General features: G+C 37.9%; 1 protein-coding gene across 1 annotated transcript in view; it reads left to right on the top strand.

Annotated features, from left to right (window-relative positions):
* The window catches only part of CMC1 (C-X9-C motif containing 1), an 89,649-nt gene that overhangs the window by 22,140 nt on the left and 48,924 nt on the right, over nt 1–18,585 (top strand). Inside the window, exon 2 of the mRNA XM_058729663.1 lies at nt 4,724–4,813. Coding sequence (XP_058585646.1) covers nt 4,724–4,813 — 90 coding nt within the window. The remainder of the gene's footprint in view (nt 1–4,723; nt 4,814–18,585) is intronic.

The following is an 18,585-nucleotide window of genomic DNA, read 5'->3' as shown; positions in this document are numbered from 1 at the left end:
TATAATGCTGAGTAGAAGTGGCAAGAGCAGACTTCTTTACCTTGTTCCATATCTTAGAGGGAAAACATCAGGAAGTGGGTTTTTTTCTGTAGATGTTATTTATCATGTTCAGGAAGTTTCCTTCTGTTGCTACTTTACTGAGAGATTTTATTAGGAATGGATGTTAGATTTTTGTCAGATGTATGTTATGTGTCTGTTGTGATAACCGTATGTTTTTTTTTCTTTTATAGCTTTTTAATCTGATGAATTACATTTATCAATTTTTGAATGTTAAGTCAGTCTTGCAGTCCTGGAATAGACTTCATTTAGTCATGAAGTATTATCCTTTTTTATACTATTGGATTTTAAATTGCCACTCTTTTTTTTTTTTTTTTTTTTTTTTTTAAGATTTTTACATCTATGCTTATGATGGGATATTATAGATTTCTTTAATGTCTTTGCCTGGTTTTGGTATCCGGATAATGCTGGCCTCAGCAATTTTTTTTAAGAGTGTATGGAATTGGTATTATTTCTTTTTTAAATGTTTGGTCATATTCATGTGCAGCTATCTATGTCTGGAATTATTTTTTGGGAGAAGGCTTTTAACTACAGATTCAATTTCCTTTTTTTCTTTTTTAATGTTTATTTGTTTATTTATTGATAGAGAGAGGGAGAGAGAAAGAGCAAGCCAGGGAGGGGCAGAGAGAGAGAGTGGGAGAGAAAAATCCAAGTAGGCTCTGCACTGTCAGCATAGTGAAAATGAAAGAAGGTTTTCCTTGCCTAAAAATTTGTAGCATCTTCCCATTGTTCTCAGGATAAAATTCAAACGCAGGGCTTGAACCCATGAACCGTGAGATCATGACCTGAGCTAAAACCAAGAGTCTAAAACCAAGGAGCTGAGCCACCCAGACGGCCTGATTCATTTTTTTTAATAGATACAGGGCTGGAGTGGTTCTCTATCTATGTCTTCTTGAGTTAGTTTTGGTTGTTTGTGCTGTTAATTTTATTGGCTTACATTTAAAGATTATTTGAGCACATTATCATTTAAAAATCATTGTTTTAGAGTTTATTTCAAGAGAGAGAGCCTGCTCCTGTGCACATGCAAGTGGGGGAGGGGCCGAGAGACGGGGAGAGAGAGAATCCCAAGAGGGCTCCACAGTGTCAGTGCAGAGCCTGACATGGGGCTCGATCCCACGGACCATGAGATCAGGACCTGAGCCAAAATCGAGAGTCAGATGCTCAACCGACTGAGCCACCCAAGCGCCCCCAAAATGTGTGTCATTTTTAATGTTCGTGATAGCTCTCTTTTCTTGGCTAGTGTTTATCAATTTTAATAATCTTCTCAAAGCACCAGCTTTGGTTTCATTGCTCTTCTGTATCGTTTTGTTTATTTTCTATTTTATTTGTTTTGGCTTTGATCTTTATTATTTATTTTCTTTTGTTTGCTTTGTTTAGTTTGTTCTTTTTCTGGTTTCTCAAGGTGGAAGCTTAAGTCGTTGATTTAAGACCATTCTTCTTTTCCAATGTAGACTTGTAGTGCTACAGATTTTCCTCTCAGTACTGTTTTAACTGTCTCACATAAATTATGATATGTTTTCACTTTCATTTATTTCAAAATAGTTTATTTCCCTTTTGACTGCTTCTTAGCTGCATGGATTATTTAAAAGTGTGTTATTTGTGGTGGGGGGGTGGGGGGCGGCGCCTGGGTGGCTCAGTCAGCTGACCGTCTGACTTTGGCTCAGGTTGTGACCTTGCAGTTAGTGAGTGTGAGTGCTGTGTAGGGCTCTGTGCTGAGAGCTCAGAGCCTGGAGCCTGCTTTGGATTCTGTGTCTCTCTCTCTCTCTCTCTCTCTCTCTCTCTCTCTCTCTCTCTCTCCCTCTCCCTCCCTCCCTCCCTCCCTCCCTCTCCGTCCCCCACTCATGCTCTGTCTCTCTCTCTCTCTCAAAAATAAATAAACATTAAAAAAATTTTTTTAAAGTGTGTTACTTGGTTTCCAAATATTTGGAGATTATTAAGACATCCTCCTGTTACTGATTTCTAACTTAATTACGTTGGTGTCGGGGAACATACTTTGTAGGACTTGAATTCTTTTAATTTATTGAGATATTTTTCATGGTCTAGACTATGGTTTATCTTGGTTAATATTCAGCTCTTATTAAGTGGAATATTCTATAAATGGGTCAAATTAATTGATGATATGGTTCAGATACTTTGTAGTTTTAACATGTAAATTTAAATTCACGTTTTATATTACCTTTGTGCATCATGAGTTCATTTTTATTTTACCTGAGGATATTCTCTCTTACTTCTTGTGGCAGATTTTGTTTCACCAAGGTCACAACATTGGGCGCTTGGGTGGCTCAGTTGGTTAAGTGTCCAACTTCAGGTCATAATCTCTAATCTCGTGGTTTGTGGGTTTGTGCCCTGCATCAGGCTCTGCACGGACAATGCAGAACCTGCTTGGAATTCTCTCTCTGCCCCCATCCTGTGCTCGCTTGCGCTCCTTATCCTCTCTCTCTCTCTCTCTCTCTTTCTCTCTCTCTCACTCAAAATAAACTTAAAACATAATTTAAAAAAAAAGGTCACAACATTATCTTGCATTCCTCATGCTCTTCTGTAATGTGGCCTTGCAAGAAAGAATGGCGACCTAATTTCCCTGTGCTTGGGTATAGCCTGTCCTTGGCGACTCGATCAATGTAGTACCTACCGTAGAAATGATGCTTCATGGCTTCTGTGACAGGGTCAGAAAGGTTAAACCTACAGCTTTCACTTGGTTTTCCTGAAACACTTACTCTCTAGACAATTCCTTTTCACATTCCTACCTCTCCTGACCTACCTGTTACTGTGCCAAGCCAAACCGAATGGAGAGGCCTTGTGTAGGTGCTCTAGTTTACAGTCCTCACTGGGCCTGTTCGTCAGCCAGTTCAGCCCAGATGTCAAATACACAAGTGAAGAAAGAGGTCCTCTTCGAAGTAGGTCTTCCAGACTCAGCTTTTGCAGCTGTTGAAGTCAATACCAGTCAATACCATCTTCCTAGATGAGGTCCCAGATACTGTGAGGCAGAGGGGAGTCAGTTCTGCTTTTCCTTTCCAAATTACTAACCTGTAGGATCTCTCTCTATAACAAAATGTTTGTTTTATACCACTATGTTTGATTGGTGGCTTATCAGACAACAATAGGGATCACTTCTTTTCAGTAGGGTACGCGAGAGGTAAATGTTTCAGTCCCTTCATACCTGAACTTCTTTCTTAATTGGTTTTGGGATTCTTGGTTATAAAATAATGCACTCTCAGAACTTTGAGGTTACTTCTCCGTTGTCTTCATGCATCTATGGCTTGCCAGTGAAACATGATGTAAATCTGATGCTCATTCCACGGTGAGGGTAGTGTTTTCTCCCTTTTGAAGCTTTTAGGATTTTTGAGCTTCAGACATTTCAAAGTGCACGTAGGTAATCTCTGATCCATTTCTGTCTGAGGACTCACATCTGTTTATTTACCTCAGTATATTTACTTACTCTAAAATCTTTTTTTTTCTTTTTTTACTCTCTTCTCAAGATTTGGATTCTTATTGATTCATTACAGTTGGTTTCTCCCTTTCACTGTGTTGTCCATCAAATTTAGGTGATCCTCGGCTGTTTTATTGTTGATTTTGTTTGCTTTTTGACATGCCCTTTTACACTGTCTGCAGATTCTCTATCAGTTCGTAGCTGCCTGCATCCAGAGATTGTTGGGAATCGCATAGTACCAGGGAAAGTGGAGGGGTTCCTGGTCTTCCTAGGTGTCACTAGATACTGGGAAATTTTCTGACCCTTTGGGGATGGATACATGTATTTACTTCTTTTACCCATGGGTCTGGAGGCAGCAGAAGAGGTGATCCATTTGCTCCTACTGAGGTATTTCAACCGATTATGCTTTGGTTTTCTTCAGGGAAGTCTCTTGCTGCCCATGTTTGCTGCTTCGGTGCATGGAGCAGTACCTACTTTTGGCATCAGTTTTTTTCCCTCGGAAAAACCTGTGGGTATATGATTACCTCCTTTAATCCGATCTCATCTGCCTTTTGTCTTTCAAAGAGATTCCTGATCATTTTGATTTTTCTGACGACACCGGCCCAAGCTACATCGGGGTAGCTTTTTTTTTTTCAGGACTCTCTATGAATTTAAGACACTGGTAGGACCCTGGAGCAGGTGTTCTGTCTACCATTTTACTCTAATTGTGGTAGTTTTGTTTAAAATGCACAGAAATCTCACATGCTGTTTTTATGTGCACATGTAGTTCTACTTTTTCTTCTTCTGACGGTTCTTTCTTTCTTAGGCTACTCTTATTACCAGGTTGAGAATCTCTTCATCTTGGATCTCTTCATCTATCCTTGGATCTCACTATTGATAAAAATTCTCTTTTTGTGGGTTGTATTAAAAAGCAAAATTATACTGTTTTAGTTTATGACTTTAATTTTGACAAGATTGTGTGGAATATGTTATCAAATAAAGTGTTACAATATAGCTTGCAGAAATTTTTAGAAAGACACTGTCTGTGTCCCACATTTTTTTCTGTTGTGTATAAGAAATATTTAGAATGATTTTTAGTGACGAAAATAGCCACAATTTTATGAGGTTTTAAGAGTCAGTTTTTAGTATGTTTGTATAGGCTTTTATTTTGAATAAACCAGAGTGTTTATTTCTTCCCTAAACTGGTGATTTAATTGAAACTTCACTATATTAAAGATCTTTTTTTTTTTTTTTTTCCAGAGCAGCATCTCAGACATGTCGAAAAGGATGTTTTGATCCCTAAAATAATGAGAGAGAAAGCCCGAGAGAGATGTTCTGAACAAGTTCAAGGTAAGATTCAAATATTCATATAAAGATCAAATACATTTTTTATAATATGATCTGAATTTAATCCTTAGCCTTAGAGTCAAATAGTCAATGAATTAATATGTATGAATTGTTTCTCACCCTTTCACTGAGATACCAATATTTCAGCTTTCAGAACTTCCAGACGGTGTTCAATTCATTTACAATTTAAAAATATTCTCCCAAATTACTAAGAAAAAATATTTTTTCCCAGAAGTACAGTTGTATGTAGAGAAAAACTTGGTATGAGTATTTTAGAGAAACAAGTTATTCTGGCGATTTTGATAGGGAAAGAAGAAACATCAAATGTAACATGTACCTGTTTTTTCTTCATCAACATATTCACACAGACATATATATTCTAAGATGATTTTCTTTGAGGTCATTGTCTATTACTGAATTGTTAATGGAATCCCAATAGTACTTACAATGAGGCCGGGTTTTTTTTGTTTTTGTTTTTGTTTTTGTTTTTATTTTTTCTTCTCTGTATTTTACATCTCTGAGTGAAAGATATTTCTGTAAATGCATGCACAAGGCACCCACACGCACATATTTTGTTTGGAAAATGTTTCTTAACGTGAATTATTCCTGTATTCTATAAATCTAGAGCTAATTGTTGACTAATATATAACATTTAGTGAAAAAATGTAAACGGAGCAGCAGAAGGTGAAAAATGAGACCACAAACGGTGGGTAATTAGAAAAGCAGACGCAGTATTACTGCAGAAATGCCCTTTTAAGAAATTCTACCTCATGGAATGGCCATCTAAAAGAAGTAGCAAAGTTCTGCTGATGCAGACTGTTTTTCTGGCTGCGGGGCCACTTTTCCCTGTAGTCTCTTCCTCCTTGAGGGACCTCAGTGATTCTTTGTGAGGACGATGGGCTGCAGTTCCATAGCAAGTTTCTCGACAGGAGAGTCAGGCCCTGTCAACTGTGTTTCGGGACTGTGTCAACAACGTTTGGATGCTGGGAACATTTCTGTCCCTTTGATGCTCTTCTTTGAGAATGACCTTTAGAATCGATGGGTGCAGTGAAAGAGTAATTTCTCAGAGCGGACCTTGTGTGATGATCATTTCTGTTTCTTAAATGACTTCCTATGACCGATTCCAGTTTGAGAGCCATTCATAAATTAGATTTAAATTAAATCCATCCATAAATAAGTATATTATCAATAAGTTGATAGTATCATTCTGCGATACTAGCTTTGCTTTCACCATGAATTAGTTGTTTAATCAGAGCACCTCCCTTCCACCCACACCCCCAGGTGTCAGGAGAAATTAACCCATTGCCACCTGCAGACAGGGTTTGGTGCCACGCTGGCATTGGCAGGTGTCATGCTGATCATCTCAAGAGGTAATCCTCCACTTGCCTCAGAACTTAAAAAATAACTAACTAAATATCCTGACTCAGGTGAGGGAGGAAAAAAATTAACAACGTGTAATGAAGTTACAGGGTTAACTTGTCACTACTAGGAAAATTTACTCATTACTGATAATTGGTCCAAAGTGATGAATATGAGCTATATTTATGGTGTTTTTAACACATTACTCTGATATCTAGAATGAAATAAACCTAGCTAATTCAATTATAGATTGAGGTTTTACTCACATGGTTCAGATGAAAATGCAGAATAATTAGAGTTTGGGTTTCAGAACTGCCTTTGCTTACTCTTAGTTAATGTAACTGTGTGTTTGGTTTTTGAAATGAAGGAAAGAGAGTATAACTTTAAAATATTTATTAGTTTGTGTTGCACAACTACTATCATAATGGTAGAGAAAAATTTTTACTCTTCACTTTTTAAATATTTAGATTCTAGTTTACAGATACGGTAAAATTGGTTTCAGGTGTAGAATTTAGTGATTCATCACTTCTTTATCAAAAGTTAAGTTTTCAGGCATTGCCTTGGTTAAGCTTTTGTTTTTTTTAAATATGCTTAAAATCTTCAGAAGACTGAAAGCATCTTAAAATTTGAGATCTGCTTGGGTTACTTCAATGCATTTGTCTCTATGAGAACATGTTTTAACTATTGGTTTTTGAATATTTGAATATTTTATAGATAATTGTATATTGATTTTTTTTTTTTTAGGCCGTGTGGTCCAAAACAGAGTTAGAAAATCTAAAACTCATTATTTTATAAACAATAATCTTTAGTATTCTTCCTGCCTAACCATGTGATTTAGTAAAGAACATACAGTGGTATCATATGCTTAAGTAGTAGCAGAACAGCTGCATTTGAACTGAACAATAAGATGTAATTTAGAATCAGGACACTTCCCTTGTAGTTTATTTACTGTTTACGGCCTTTGCTTTATTAAATACTTATAGGATTTTATATAAAAGCATTATGTGTGCTAATTGTATAGTTCTTGGATAAAAATATAGGAATTTTAATAAGTGATCTGACTTTCTGCTAAGTGCCTGAAACCTGATTATGTAGGAAAGCTTTTCTGTTTGATTTTTTTTTTGCATGTCATTTCAACCCAGCTGATCATAAGAATTGGGTCAGACTGCCAGCAACTTAGGTTTGTGAAGGGAATGGAACAGCTTTTCCAGGGACAAAGAGAAATGAAATCACTTTCAATGAAAGAAAGATGCCTCATTATAGTCACCAACAGCAGTTATTGACAGCTACACTTCCTATTAACAAGGAGCATTTAACTAAGAGTTTGGCTGTTGGATCTTTGGACTTGATCTAATTTGCTAGCATTAATTAGTTTCTTTTGAGCACAGACACTTGGTGCTCACAGCTATAGATTTGGAGGGCTAATTAGGATAGAAAATTGAACAGAATGGGGTAAGGCATTAACCTTCAACCATTACCAGCTGGGACACTGATAAAGACCACAGAGTCCAAATGCTCCCTATTGATGTGACGAGTACCCTAATGAATATCAATTTCAGCCAGGTTGCTATATTCTTACTAGTTCTCTCTTCATTAGAATTTTTAACCAATTTCCATGATACCTTCATTATCTATATATACACTATTGGTTTTTACTATACACTGATTTAGTCTGAGTTGCACATTTCATCTTATGTTTAAACAGAATTAAAGTTTGTCTTAAGTAGCAGATCGCATTTCGAATGTTTCATTGTTACATACCTTAATACTTCTGAAATTTAACTTTTATTTACAATTACATAATCCTTATTCTACAGTGGATTTCTATAAAGTCGCAGTAACTTTACGATTTCAAAATAGTGAAAAGTATAACCTGAAACAAGAAAAATCTCAGCTTTTGGGTGACAGTTAAGCAGTGTTTGTGTTAAACTGGTGTCAACATGACAATCTTTGTCTTTATAAAATATGCTTTTTTGTGTTCTTTCTGAAAAGAAAAGTAGTAGTCCTCACGTTTTCTTTTGGAATTTAACTTTGATTTGATGAGTAAAGGTAGCTTGACCTAGAGATTAGATGTAGAATTGAAAATCCTGATCTTGTTATTACATAAACTTTGACAAGATCATAAACTGTTGGTAGGACATGTATCAGCAGAAGAGCAAGTGATCAACTGATTTGGATAGAAAATGAAACTTCGTAATATTCTTCTTTTGCCAGTGATATTGACGGTGAATAGAGCTGCTGACGTAAATTACCAAAGTGCATTTGTAGACGTTAGCACAATGATCACTATGTTGGGAATGGAACTTAAGGAAAATTCTAGAATGTCCTGTCTCCCAGTATCCCCACTTCCCAAAAGCCAAAACAGAAATTCTCTTCCATCAAGTGTGATGGCGGAATCATTGCTTTTCTTGGATCTGGGAGTTACCAACATGTGGTGTTTTAAAAGGAAGATGCTTTGATGACCTCTGGAGGCTGCTTCCACCCCGTGACTTTTTCCATGTGTTTGACTCTTTGCTAATTTAATGACTTATATTTTCTATGTTAGTAATTTAATGATTTCTATTTTCTATGTTAGTAATATTATTTGTTATATATGTTGTATGTAACATATAGTTTGTCATATATATACTATAGATCATATGTATATATTAGTAAAGTATGCATTCTAATGTTATAGTTTCTCTTCTGGAGATAGTCCATGAGAAGTAGAGTCCCTGAATTGCTGTTTTGTAAAAATTCATTGTTTTGTTGCTTTTTTTGAATCGTATAGTTGGCATTTGATAATAAAGTTTCCATGTTTGATAATGAATTTTGCTTTAAATATAATAACACTTTTTTTTTTGTTATTGCTATGACAGTTCAAGACCAAAAAAGTACTCTTGGGATGTACTGGGGTGGCCTGTACAGGGATGTACTGGGGTGGCCTGGATCGGTCTTTAACCTAGGTGTATCCTCCTGCCCACTAACTCCTTTCATCCTTTGGGTCTTCTTTTACCTTATTTTAATGTTTCTTCTGTATCAGTGTCTTCTGCTGCAGTCTTTTTGATCTTCTGACCAAGAGGTTGGGTTAGTTTTGTTGTTTTTTTGTTTTTTTTTTTTTTAATGTTCATTCATTCATCCATCGATTCATTCTTGAGAGAGAGAGGGAGGGAGGGGCAGAGAGAGGGAGTGAGAAGGAATCCCAAGCAGGCTCTTCACTGTCAGTGCAGAGCCCTGAGTGGGGCCCAAAGTCACAAACGGTGAGATTCTGACCTGAGCCAGAATCAAGAGGTGGACACTTAATCTTCTGAGCCACCCAGGTGCCCCAGGTGGGGTTACTTCTAAAGAAATTATATAAGGCATAAGGAAGCATGGATTGTTCACTTCTTTGAATCATTGCAGGGCAGTAGTGAACACAGAAGCTTGAAAAACTGCCTGACTTCTGTCGGTCACATGCAATGAAATATGTCACATTTTGCTGAATCCCAAAGAATGTGAGCTGACGATAAAATCAAATTAAGAATACTTTGGATATTCTTTAGGATGTCTACAGGCAGAAAACTACCAAAACATTCGTAAAACAAATTGGAGGGCTGTAGACTGGTCAAAGTAATCAATCTATCCAACTGTGTTACTCGAACCTGCCAAACACTTTTCCTTTGTTTGAATGGTGCTATTATTGCCACATATATTTTTGCCATTTAGTAGTAGTTCACCAATGTTGACGAACGCCGAAGTGGAAATGCAGCTATTTTGGATAGACTAGGAGGGTAGTATATAAAATCTCCAAACATGATTCATATCTGTTATGTATAAGATTATGCTATGTACTCTAAGAAATACAGAGCATTAAGGTACAGCTCTACAGAGAAGAACTCTGCACCTGCAACTGTGGCAGGGCTCTCCACAACCCCTGCTGGGTTTGGCGATTTGCTAAGAGGACTCACAGGACTCATCACATACTCATACTCATGGCTAAGATTTATCACAGGCAAAGGACACAAGCAAAACCAGCAAAGGAAAAAGGCACATGAGATGAAGTTCGGAAGAAACCAGGCTCAAGCTTCCAAGAGTCCTCTCCCCAATAGAGTCGCTCAGGATGTGCTTCATTCCTGCAGTGTTGAACAATGACAGCACGTGTGAAATGTTGTCCGGCAGGGAAACCCATTAGAAGCAGAGTTTTTATGAGGAGTTTGTCACATGCGCATCCTTTGGTTAGGTTAGCATTACCAAAATTTCAGACTCCCAGAAGGAAAGCAGGTGTTCAGCATAAACCATATGGTTTGCACAAACAGTTTAGACACGGTGAGCCACACTCCCAAAATCCAAGTTGTCAGGCACCGGCTGAAGGCCAGCCGTACAAACGGGCTTTTCTGAGGATGGCAGCGTCAGCCCCGCCATGTTTCCCCCCTGCCTGCCGTGGACGTAGTACAAATTAACTGCCAGTAAGTATCTGTGTATGCCTATCGGTCCTGCTGTCATGACATGCGCTGCATGCAATAGGCCTATATCTGACAAATACAGCTGAATTGTTTTTAAAACAACTGAGCAAAGTCTGTAGCGGTCGTTACTCATTGATGTAGTGGTTCTCAGTTACATTTGTTAATTCATGCCTGTAATGTAGGACTTAATGGCTTATAATGACTGTCTTGTTTCTGAATAACAAGGCAATTGTGTAATAAAATTATAATTGTACATAAATAGTCTTGAATAAATTGGCTAGTTCTCTTCTCACAGAGAAGAGTGCAATCTGTTTTAGAAGTAAGTTAAATCTTTTTTAAAAATGTTCATTTTGAGAGAGAGTGAGAGCAGGGGAGGGACAGAGAGAGAGGGAGAGAGAGAATCCCAAGAAGGTTCTGCACTGTCAGCACAGAGCCCATCTCGGGGCTTGAACCCACAAACCGTGAGGTCATTACCTGAGCCGAGAAACCAAGAGTAGGACACTTAACCAACTGAGCCACCCAGGAGCCTTGAAGTAAGTTAAACCTTTAAATGCTAAATCTTTAAATGACTGAATTAGCTGGGAATTTTGTCGGGGCAGATGAATTTAATATTTTAAACAGCTAATTTATGCAACTTATTTTTGAAGGTTTAAGTGTGAAAAGTGTACATTTGAACACAAAAGCAAAGAATTACATAACTTGAAACTTAGAAATATCGTTACAGTGAATAAATATTAACACAAAATATAAGCTAACTATTCTGCCGTTACTTCATTAGCAAGTTTTTATTATATTCCTGGTTTCCTATACCTTGCCTTTCAGTGGTTTTGCTATAAGAATTTTAAATATTTCACTTTAAGAGAAATTATACTCAGATTTTTGGAGTACCATTCAATTAAACATACAGAAATTTTAATCTGAAGCCCATAAACAAGTTTATCTGGCATCATATTTAATATATTTTAATATTTTAATATATTTAATATATTTAATACATTGGTTTTCTCCAATGTGTTTATATTTGATAATACTGTTTGCAAATATTTTAGTGTCAGTCAATGATTGTATCACTAAACTATGTTTTTTATAAGCAAAAACAGACTTTTCACGTTCCTTTAAACAGTTGAATGGAACCTCAGGGTTATATGGAACATGAGTCATTCAAAAATGTTTAGTGAGTATTTCCTAGCCACCATTGTGTGAACAGTGAATAAAGCAGACAAAAATTTTTACCGTTATGGACCTTACATTTCAACGGAGGGAGATAAATATTGTAGGTTATTATAAGTAAATACAAGTGATGTGGAGAAAACTAAAGTTGAGTGAGGGCCATGGGGAGCACTGGTTGTAGAATGGGGCAGCAGTTTTTAGTAGGTGGGCAACGTAGGTCTCACCAAGGGACGTTTGCACAAAATTTGTGACAGGTGACGGAGTGAGATGTGCAGGCATCTCTGGGAAGAGTGATGTGAACAGTACTTGCAGACGTTGAAGGGCTAGACAGAGCTGGCATGTTTGAGGTCCACCTGAAAGGTCACTGTGGTGAGGTGGAATGAGTGAGGAGGAGAGGGAAAAGTGAGGGGTTCAGCAGGGTGATTGGGGGCAGAATAAAGTACCGAGGACTTACAGGTACTAGGGAGAGAAATGGAAAACTTGGATGGCTTAGAGCAGTGGAGAGAGACAGGGTCTGATTTACTGTTTGATAGCAACTGCTCTGTTAAGTATAAATGCGGTAGGGACAAGGGCAGAATCAGGGACACCAGTTTAAGAATGTGATTGTGATAATCCAAGAGGCAAGTGATGGTGGATTAAAAGGGTGGCAGCAGTGGAGATGATGAGATTGCACATCCCAGGCACCTGGGTGGCTCAGTCAGTTAAGTGTCCAACTCTTGATTTCAGCTCAGGTCATGATCTCGCGGTTCATGAGATCAAGCCCTGCTTTGGGATCTGTGCTGACAGCACAGACCCTGTTAGGGATTCTCTTTCTCTCTCCCTCCCTCTCTCTGCCCCTCCCCCACTTGTGTGCACTTTCTCTCTTTCTCTCTCCAAATAAACCTTAAAAAATAGAATGAGCACATCCAAGATATAATTTGAAGATAAGAGGCCACAAGGAAAGACATAACTACTCCCTATTATTGTCCTGAACAAGTAAAAGGATGAAATTGTAGTTAGCAGAGATGAGGAAGAATGTGTGTGGAGAAATATTATTATTTTAGTTCAGTTTTTAGTGATTGATATATTAAGAGTTTAGTTTTGGACAAGTTAACTCTTGAGATGTCTATTAGGCATGTAAGTTTGAAACCATTGTATTAAACAGTAGCAAAAATTAATCATTGTTTTAAAGGGAAACAAAGGAGTAGAATGTTTATCCAACTGCGGTGGTTCTGGTGTTTTTCCAATATTTTTATGTAAATAATGCAAGTTCTCCTAGTGTACATTTGGCACACAATTTTAACTTGAACGATGCTAGATTAAAAGCTAACATTTTTATTTCTTGGTTTTCCTTTAAGATTCCACATAGACTACTTCCCTTCCGGAGTAAATCATAATTGCACTGACTTGTTAATTTAACAAACTATGCTTCAGTACAAGTGGGGAAAATAATGGTGCTAAGTACTGAGGGGAATATGAGGTTGTGGCCTCATACCACAATGAAGAGATTAAGTTACCTATTCAGTATCGTAGGACTTGTTAATATGTCCTAGTTGATATTAGAATCCAGGTATCTTAATTCCCAGCTTAGTGCTGGAATTAACATACCATTTAATTGTCAGGCATTGCAAATATAGTTTATCTATACTGACTTTAATCAGTTGGAAGTGGCTGCCTCGCATACTGTGAAGGGGATCAATCAAAAACAGCGTCAGGTGCCTGGGTGGCACAGTCATTTAAACATCCAACTCTTGATTTCGGATCAAGTCATGACTTCATGGTTGTGGTATTGAGCCCTGCATCAAGGCTCCACGCTGGACTTGAAGCCTGCTTGACATTCTCCCCCTTTCTCCTCCCCTCTCTCCCTCCTCCCCCCTCCCCCTTCCTCTGCTGCCCCCCCCCCCCACTCTCCACCTCTCTCTCTCTCTCTGTGTGTCTCTAAAATTTTTAAAAATATCATGTACCTGGTATAATTCTAATACCATTATAAATATATGTTGAAAAAAAATAAATACATCCAAAATGTAGTAAGTATCTGGAAACATGGGACAAAGAAGGTGGATAAATAGGTTGTTTCTTTTCCTCTGCATAGCATTTTCATATTCTTCAAAATGAAAACATAAGCTTTTTTGTATCTTGCATGCACAAATAACAAGTTTGTAGCTTGATGAATTATTGTGACAGTAAACATATATGTGTAGCCAGAATTAAAGTCAGGAAATAGAAATTACCAGAAGCCAGCCTTCTTTGGGCCCTCTCTTATTAATTTTTTTTTTTCAACGTTTTTTATTTATTTTTGGGACAGAGAGAGACATAGCATGAACGGGGGAGGGGCAGAGAGAGAGGGAGACACAGAATCAGAAACAGGCTCCAGGCTCTGAGCCATCAGCCCAGAGCCTGACGCGGGGCTCGAACTCACGGACCGCGAGATCGTGACCTGGCTGAAGTCGGACGCTTAACCGACTGCGCCACCCAGGCGCCCCTGGGCCCTCTTTTAATCGCTCTCCCTTTTCTCCTTTGATAAAATAAATCACATTTTGCCTGAGAACTACATAGATTAATTTGCCTTTGTTTTGATTTAAATGGAACCTTACAGTGTGTGATCTTTGGTGTCTAGCTTTGTTTACTCAACATTGTATTGTTAGATTCATCCATGTTTTTGTAAGTAGTAATGGTTCCTTCATTTTCATTGCTATATAGTACCATTATATGGATGTGCTATGATTTATAGCATAGAAATGGGATTTCTGGGTCATACAATGTATATAATGTCAATTTCAGCAGAAAATGTTAAACAGACTTCCAGATGACTGGAAGTATACCTGATGTTTAAAAAAAACAGCCATAAAAGGGTATGAGAGTAAAAAGAAGGAATGCTGGGTAATTTTTATTTTTATAGAATGGATTTTTAAAAAATTCTCTATAATGAACATGTAGTTTTTTAAAAACAACTTTAAAGAATCAGATGTTATATTTAATAATACAAAACTTTAAATATAAAAAATAAAACCTTTTTATGTTCATACACTACAAACATAATAGAAAGTTCACAGATTAGGAAAATACATTTGTAATATGTGTAACAAAGGTTTGCTATCCTTAATTTATAGACTTCTTACCTGTAAGGAATTGGTGAACATCCAATTTAAAAAATAAGCAGAGCACAAAAAGGTTTTTTGGATAAATTAAATTTTATTATTATTTTTTAAGTTTATTCTGAGAGAGAAAACATGAGTCAGGGAGGGGCAGAGAGAGAGAGAGAGAGAGAGAGAGAGAGAGAGAGAGAGGGAGAGAGAGAGAATCCCAAGCAGGCTCCACACTGTCAGCGTGGTGCCTGACACGGGGCTCAAACCCACAAACCACGAGATCATGACCTGAGCCGAACTTGGACACTTCACTGACTGAGCCACTCAGGTGCCCTGACAAATTACATGTTATTAAACAAGAAAAATAGCTGCTTTTACTTTCAGTGAGTGCATTGCAAAACACACCCTACAGTACTATATGTAACCTATAAACTTGATATGATTTAAAAGTCCGTAACAGAAGTTTAGCTTCTGGCATGGCCTAGTAGCTGTTATTGCACATGTGTTTCTGCAGAAAACAACTATAAACTATGAACAAAATATAAGAACAACTATATGAAGGCATTGGAGAGTAGACAAGAAAGCAAGTGGAAAATGGAGAGGAATCACAGTGAAGGAAGGGAATAGTACCGGGTGGGTCTGCGCCCTTGTAGGGTGGTTACAACTCTGACCAAATAAGCAAACGAAATAAAACCCTCTAGTCTTACTGGTCTGAAGGATCAAAAACACGGTTTGGTGTAACTACTTAGAAAACTTTGTGCGTGATGGTGTAAGAGGAGGGGAAGGGATAAATCCCAGCAAGTTGAGAGCTAGAGAAGGTGAGCCTCCTGGTGTATAAACTCTGTGTATGTCTCTGGCTCAATCTTAAACTACATGTGGAGCAAATTCCAAGCCACTCAGTTAAGGGTAAAGAACCACTATACCTTGCAGGGGACTTCAGGTTCCACAGTTTGAGATCAGCAAATAAAATTGACTTTAAATGAAAACGGAAAAAAAAAAATTTTTTTTCCCCCAAAAAGGAACAGAATCTAGGACACTTGGGTGGCTCAGTCAGTTGAGTGTCTGATTTTCCACTCAGGTCATGATCTCACAGTTCGTGGGTTTGAGCCCTCCTCGGGCTCTGTGCTGACAGTTTGCTCAGAGCCCGGAGCCTGCTTTGGATTCTGTGTCTCCTTCTCTCTCATCCCCTCCCCTACTTGTGCTCTGTCTCTCAAAAAGAAATAAGTGTAAACAAAAAATTAAAAAGAAAACAGAATCCAAACATTTTTTTTTAATTTTTATTTTTTTAATTTTTATTTTTTAATATATGAAATTTACTGTCAAATTGGTTTCCATACAACACCCAGTGCTCATCCCAAAAGGTGCCCTCCTCAATACCCATCCCCCACCCTCCCCTCCCTCCCACCCCCCATCAACCTTCAGTTTGTTCTCAGTTTTTTTTTTTTTTTTTTTTTTTTGTTTTGTTTTGTTTTTTTATTTATTTTTTGGGGGACAGAGAGAGACAGAGCATGAACGGGGGAGGGGCAGAGAGAGAGGGAGACACAGAATCGGAAACAGGCTCCAGGCTCCGAGCCATCAGCCCAGAGCCTGATGCGGGGCTCGAACTCACGGACCGCGAGATCGTGACCTGGCTGAAGTCGGACGCTTAACCGACTGCGCCACCCAGGCGCCCCTGTTCTCAGTTTTTAACAGTCTCTTATGCTTTGGCTCTCTCCCACTCTAACCTCTTTTTTTTTTTTTCCTTCCCCTCCCCCATGGGTTTCTGTTACGTTTCTCAGGATCCACATAAGAGTGAAACTATATGGTATCTGTCTTTCTCTGTATGGCTTATTTCACTTAGCATCACACTCTCCAGTTCCATCCACGTTGCTACAAAAGGCCATATTTCATTCTTTCTCATTGCCACGTAGTCAGAATCCAAACATTTTACATACATGATAGAATGCTAAATTACTCCATGTGCACAGAAACAAGAAAACATGATATATTCTCAAAAGCAATCAACAGAGGCTAACTTGAAGATAACTAAGAAGTTGGAATCAGAGAAGAATGTTAAATCAGTTATTGGAATTGCTTAAGAATGTAAAGGAAAGTATACTTGCAATGAATAAAAAGAGTAAATCTTAACAGAGAATTCAAAATAATAATAATAATAAAAGGCCCAAATCAAAATTTTACAGCTGAAAAATACAGTGTCTGATGTAAGAACTTCAGAATGGAAATGGCAGGAATCATGACTCTAAAGATAGATCAACTGAAATACAAAAGGCAAGGAAAAGAGGAGAGATGCCTGGGTGGCTCAGTTGGTTGAGCATCTGACTCTTGATTTCGGCTCAGGTCATTGATCTCCCAGTGAGTTTGAGCCCTGCATCAGGCTCTGCACTGACAGTGTGGAGCCTGCTCAGAACTTTCGTTCTCCCTCTCTCTTTGCCCATCCCACACACACACACACATACACACACACACACACTCTCTCTCCCTCCCTCTCTCTCTCTTTCTCTCTCTCTCAAGTTAAATAAACATTAAAAAAAAAATAGGGATGCCTGGGTAGCTCAATCGGTTAAGTATCTGACTTCGGATCAGGTTATGATCTCACAGTTTGTGGGTTTGAGCTCTGTGTTGGGCTCTGTGCTAACAGCTCAGAGCCTGGAGCCTGCTTCGGATTCTGTGTCTCCCTCTCTCTCCCTCTGCCCCTACCTCACTCGCACTCTTTTGTTTCTCTCTCAAAAATATGAATAAGCATTAAAAATTTTTTTTTAAATAATAAACAGTAAAAAATGATTTAAAAAGATGAATGGAATCTCAGTGATCTGCAGAACGGTATACTAAGGACCTTTTATGTAATTGGAATTGCATACTCAGCATAATAACTACAGTTAAAACACTGAAAATACTAACCACATACCTGCCCACAATGACCCAACAGCTTTACTCAGTAGAAACGAATCATTTCAACACAAGTTTTCATTTCTGTATAATAATACTTATGGTGGTTTATTTACAAGTGCCAAAAATGGAAAATAGCCAAGTATTTCTTAAAAGGAGAAAGGACAGTCCAGTTGTGGCATACACGATGGAATACTGTTCAGCAATACAGTTGAACAAACTATTGTTATATACTACACAGATGAATCTCAAAACTATTATTCTGAGTGAAATATAAAAAAAGTATAAAAGCACATACTTTTAAAAATATGTTCTAGAATAGACACAGTTGATACTGTGTTCTAGGATAGGCTAAACTAATCCAAACTGCACCATTAGGGTAGGAGTGGGACTGATTGGAAAGGAACTTTGAAGGAACTTACTGGAGTGATCTTTAATGTTCTGTATTTTGTTGGTTTGTGATGCAAAGGTATATTCTTTGTTTCATTGAGTTATATACTTAAGATTTATTTCCTTGGGGCACCTGGGTGGCTCAGTCAGTGAGCGACTTCAGCCCAGGTCATGATCTCATGGTTCATGGGTTCAGGCCCCACGTCAGGCTCTGTGCTGCCAGCTCAGAGCCTGGAGCCTGCTTCAGATTCTGTGTCTCCTTCTCTCTCTGCCCCTCCCCTGCTTACTCTCTTTGTCTCTGTCTCTCTCTCTGTCTCTCAAAAATAAACATTAAAAACATTTTTAAAGAAAGATTTATTTCCTTGTTTATAAATGTTTTCTAATAAGAAAAAAGTAAACAAGTATAGAATTCTAATCCTGTCCATGATAAAATTATCTGTGGATAAGAAAACACATGTAGTGTATAATGTTGAGGTTTTGGAGA

The sequence above is a fragment of the Neofelis nebulosa genome, chromosome 5 (assembly GCF_028018385.1).
Source record: "Neofelis nebulosa isolate mNeoNeb1 chromosome 5, mNeoNeb1.pri, whole genome shotgun sequence".
NCBI classification, from domain to species: domain Eukaryota; kingdom Metazoa; phylum Chordata; class Mammalia; order Carnivora; family Felidae; genus Neofelis; species Neofelis nebulosa.
Note: the sequence above shows the minus strand (reverse complement) of the source record. Positions and strands in the feature narration are given on the sequence as shown.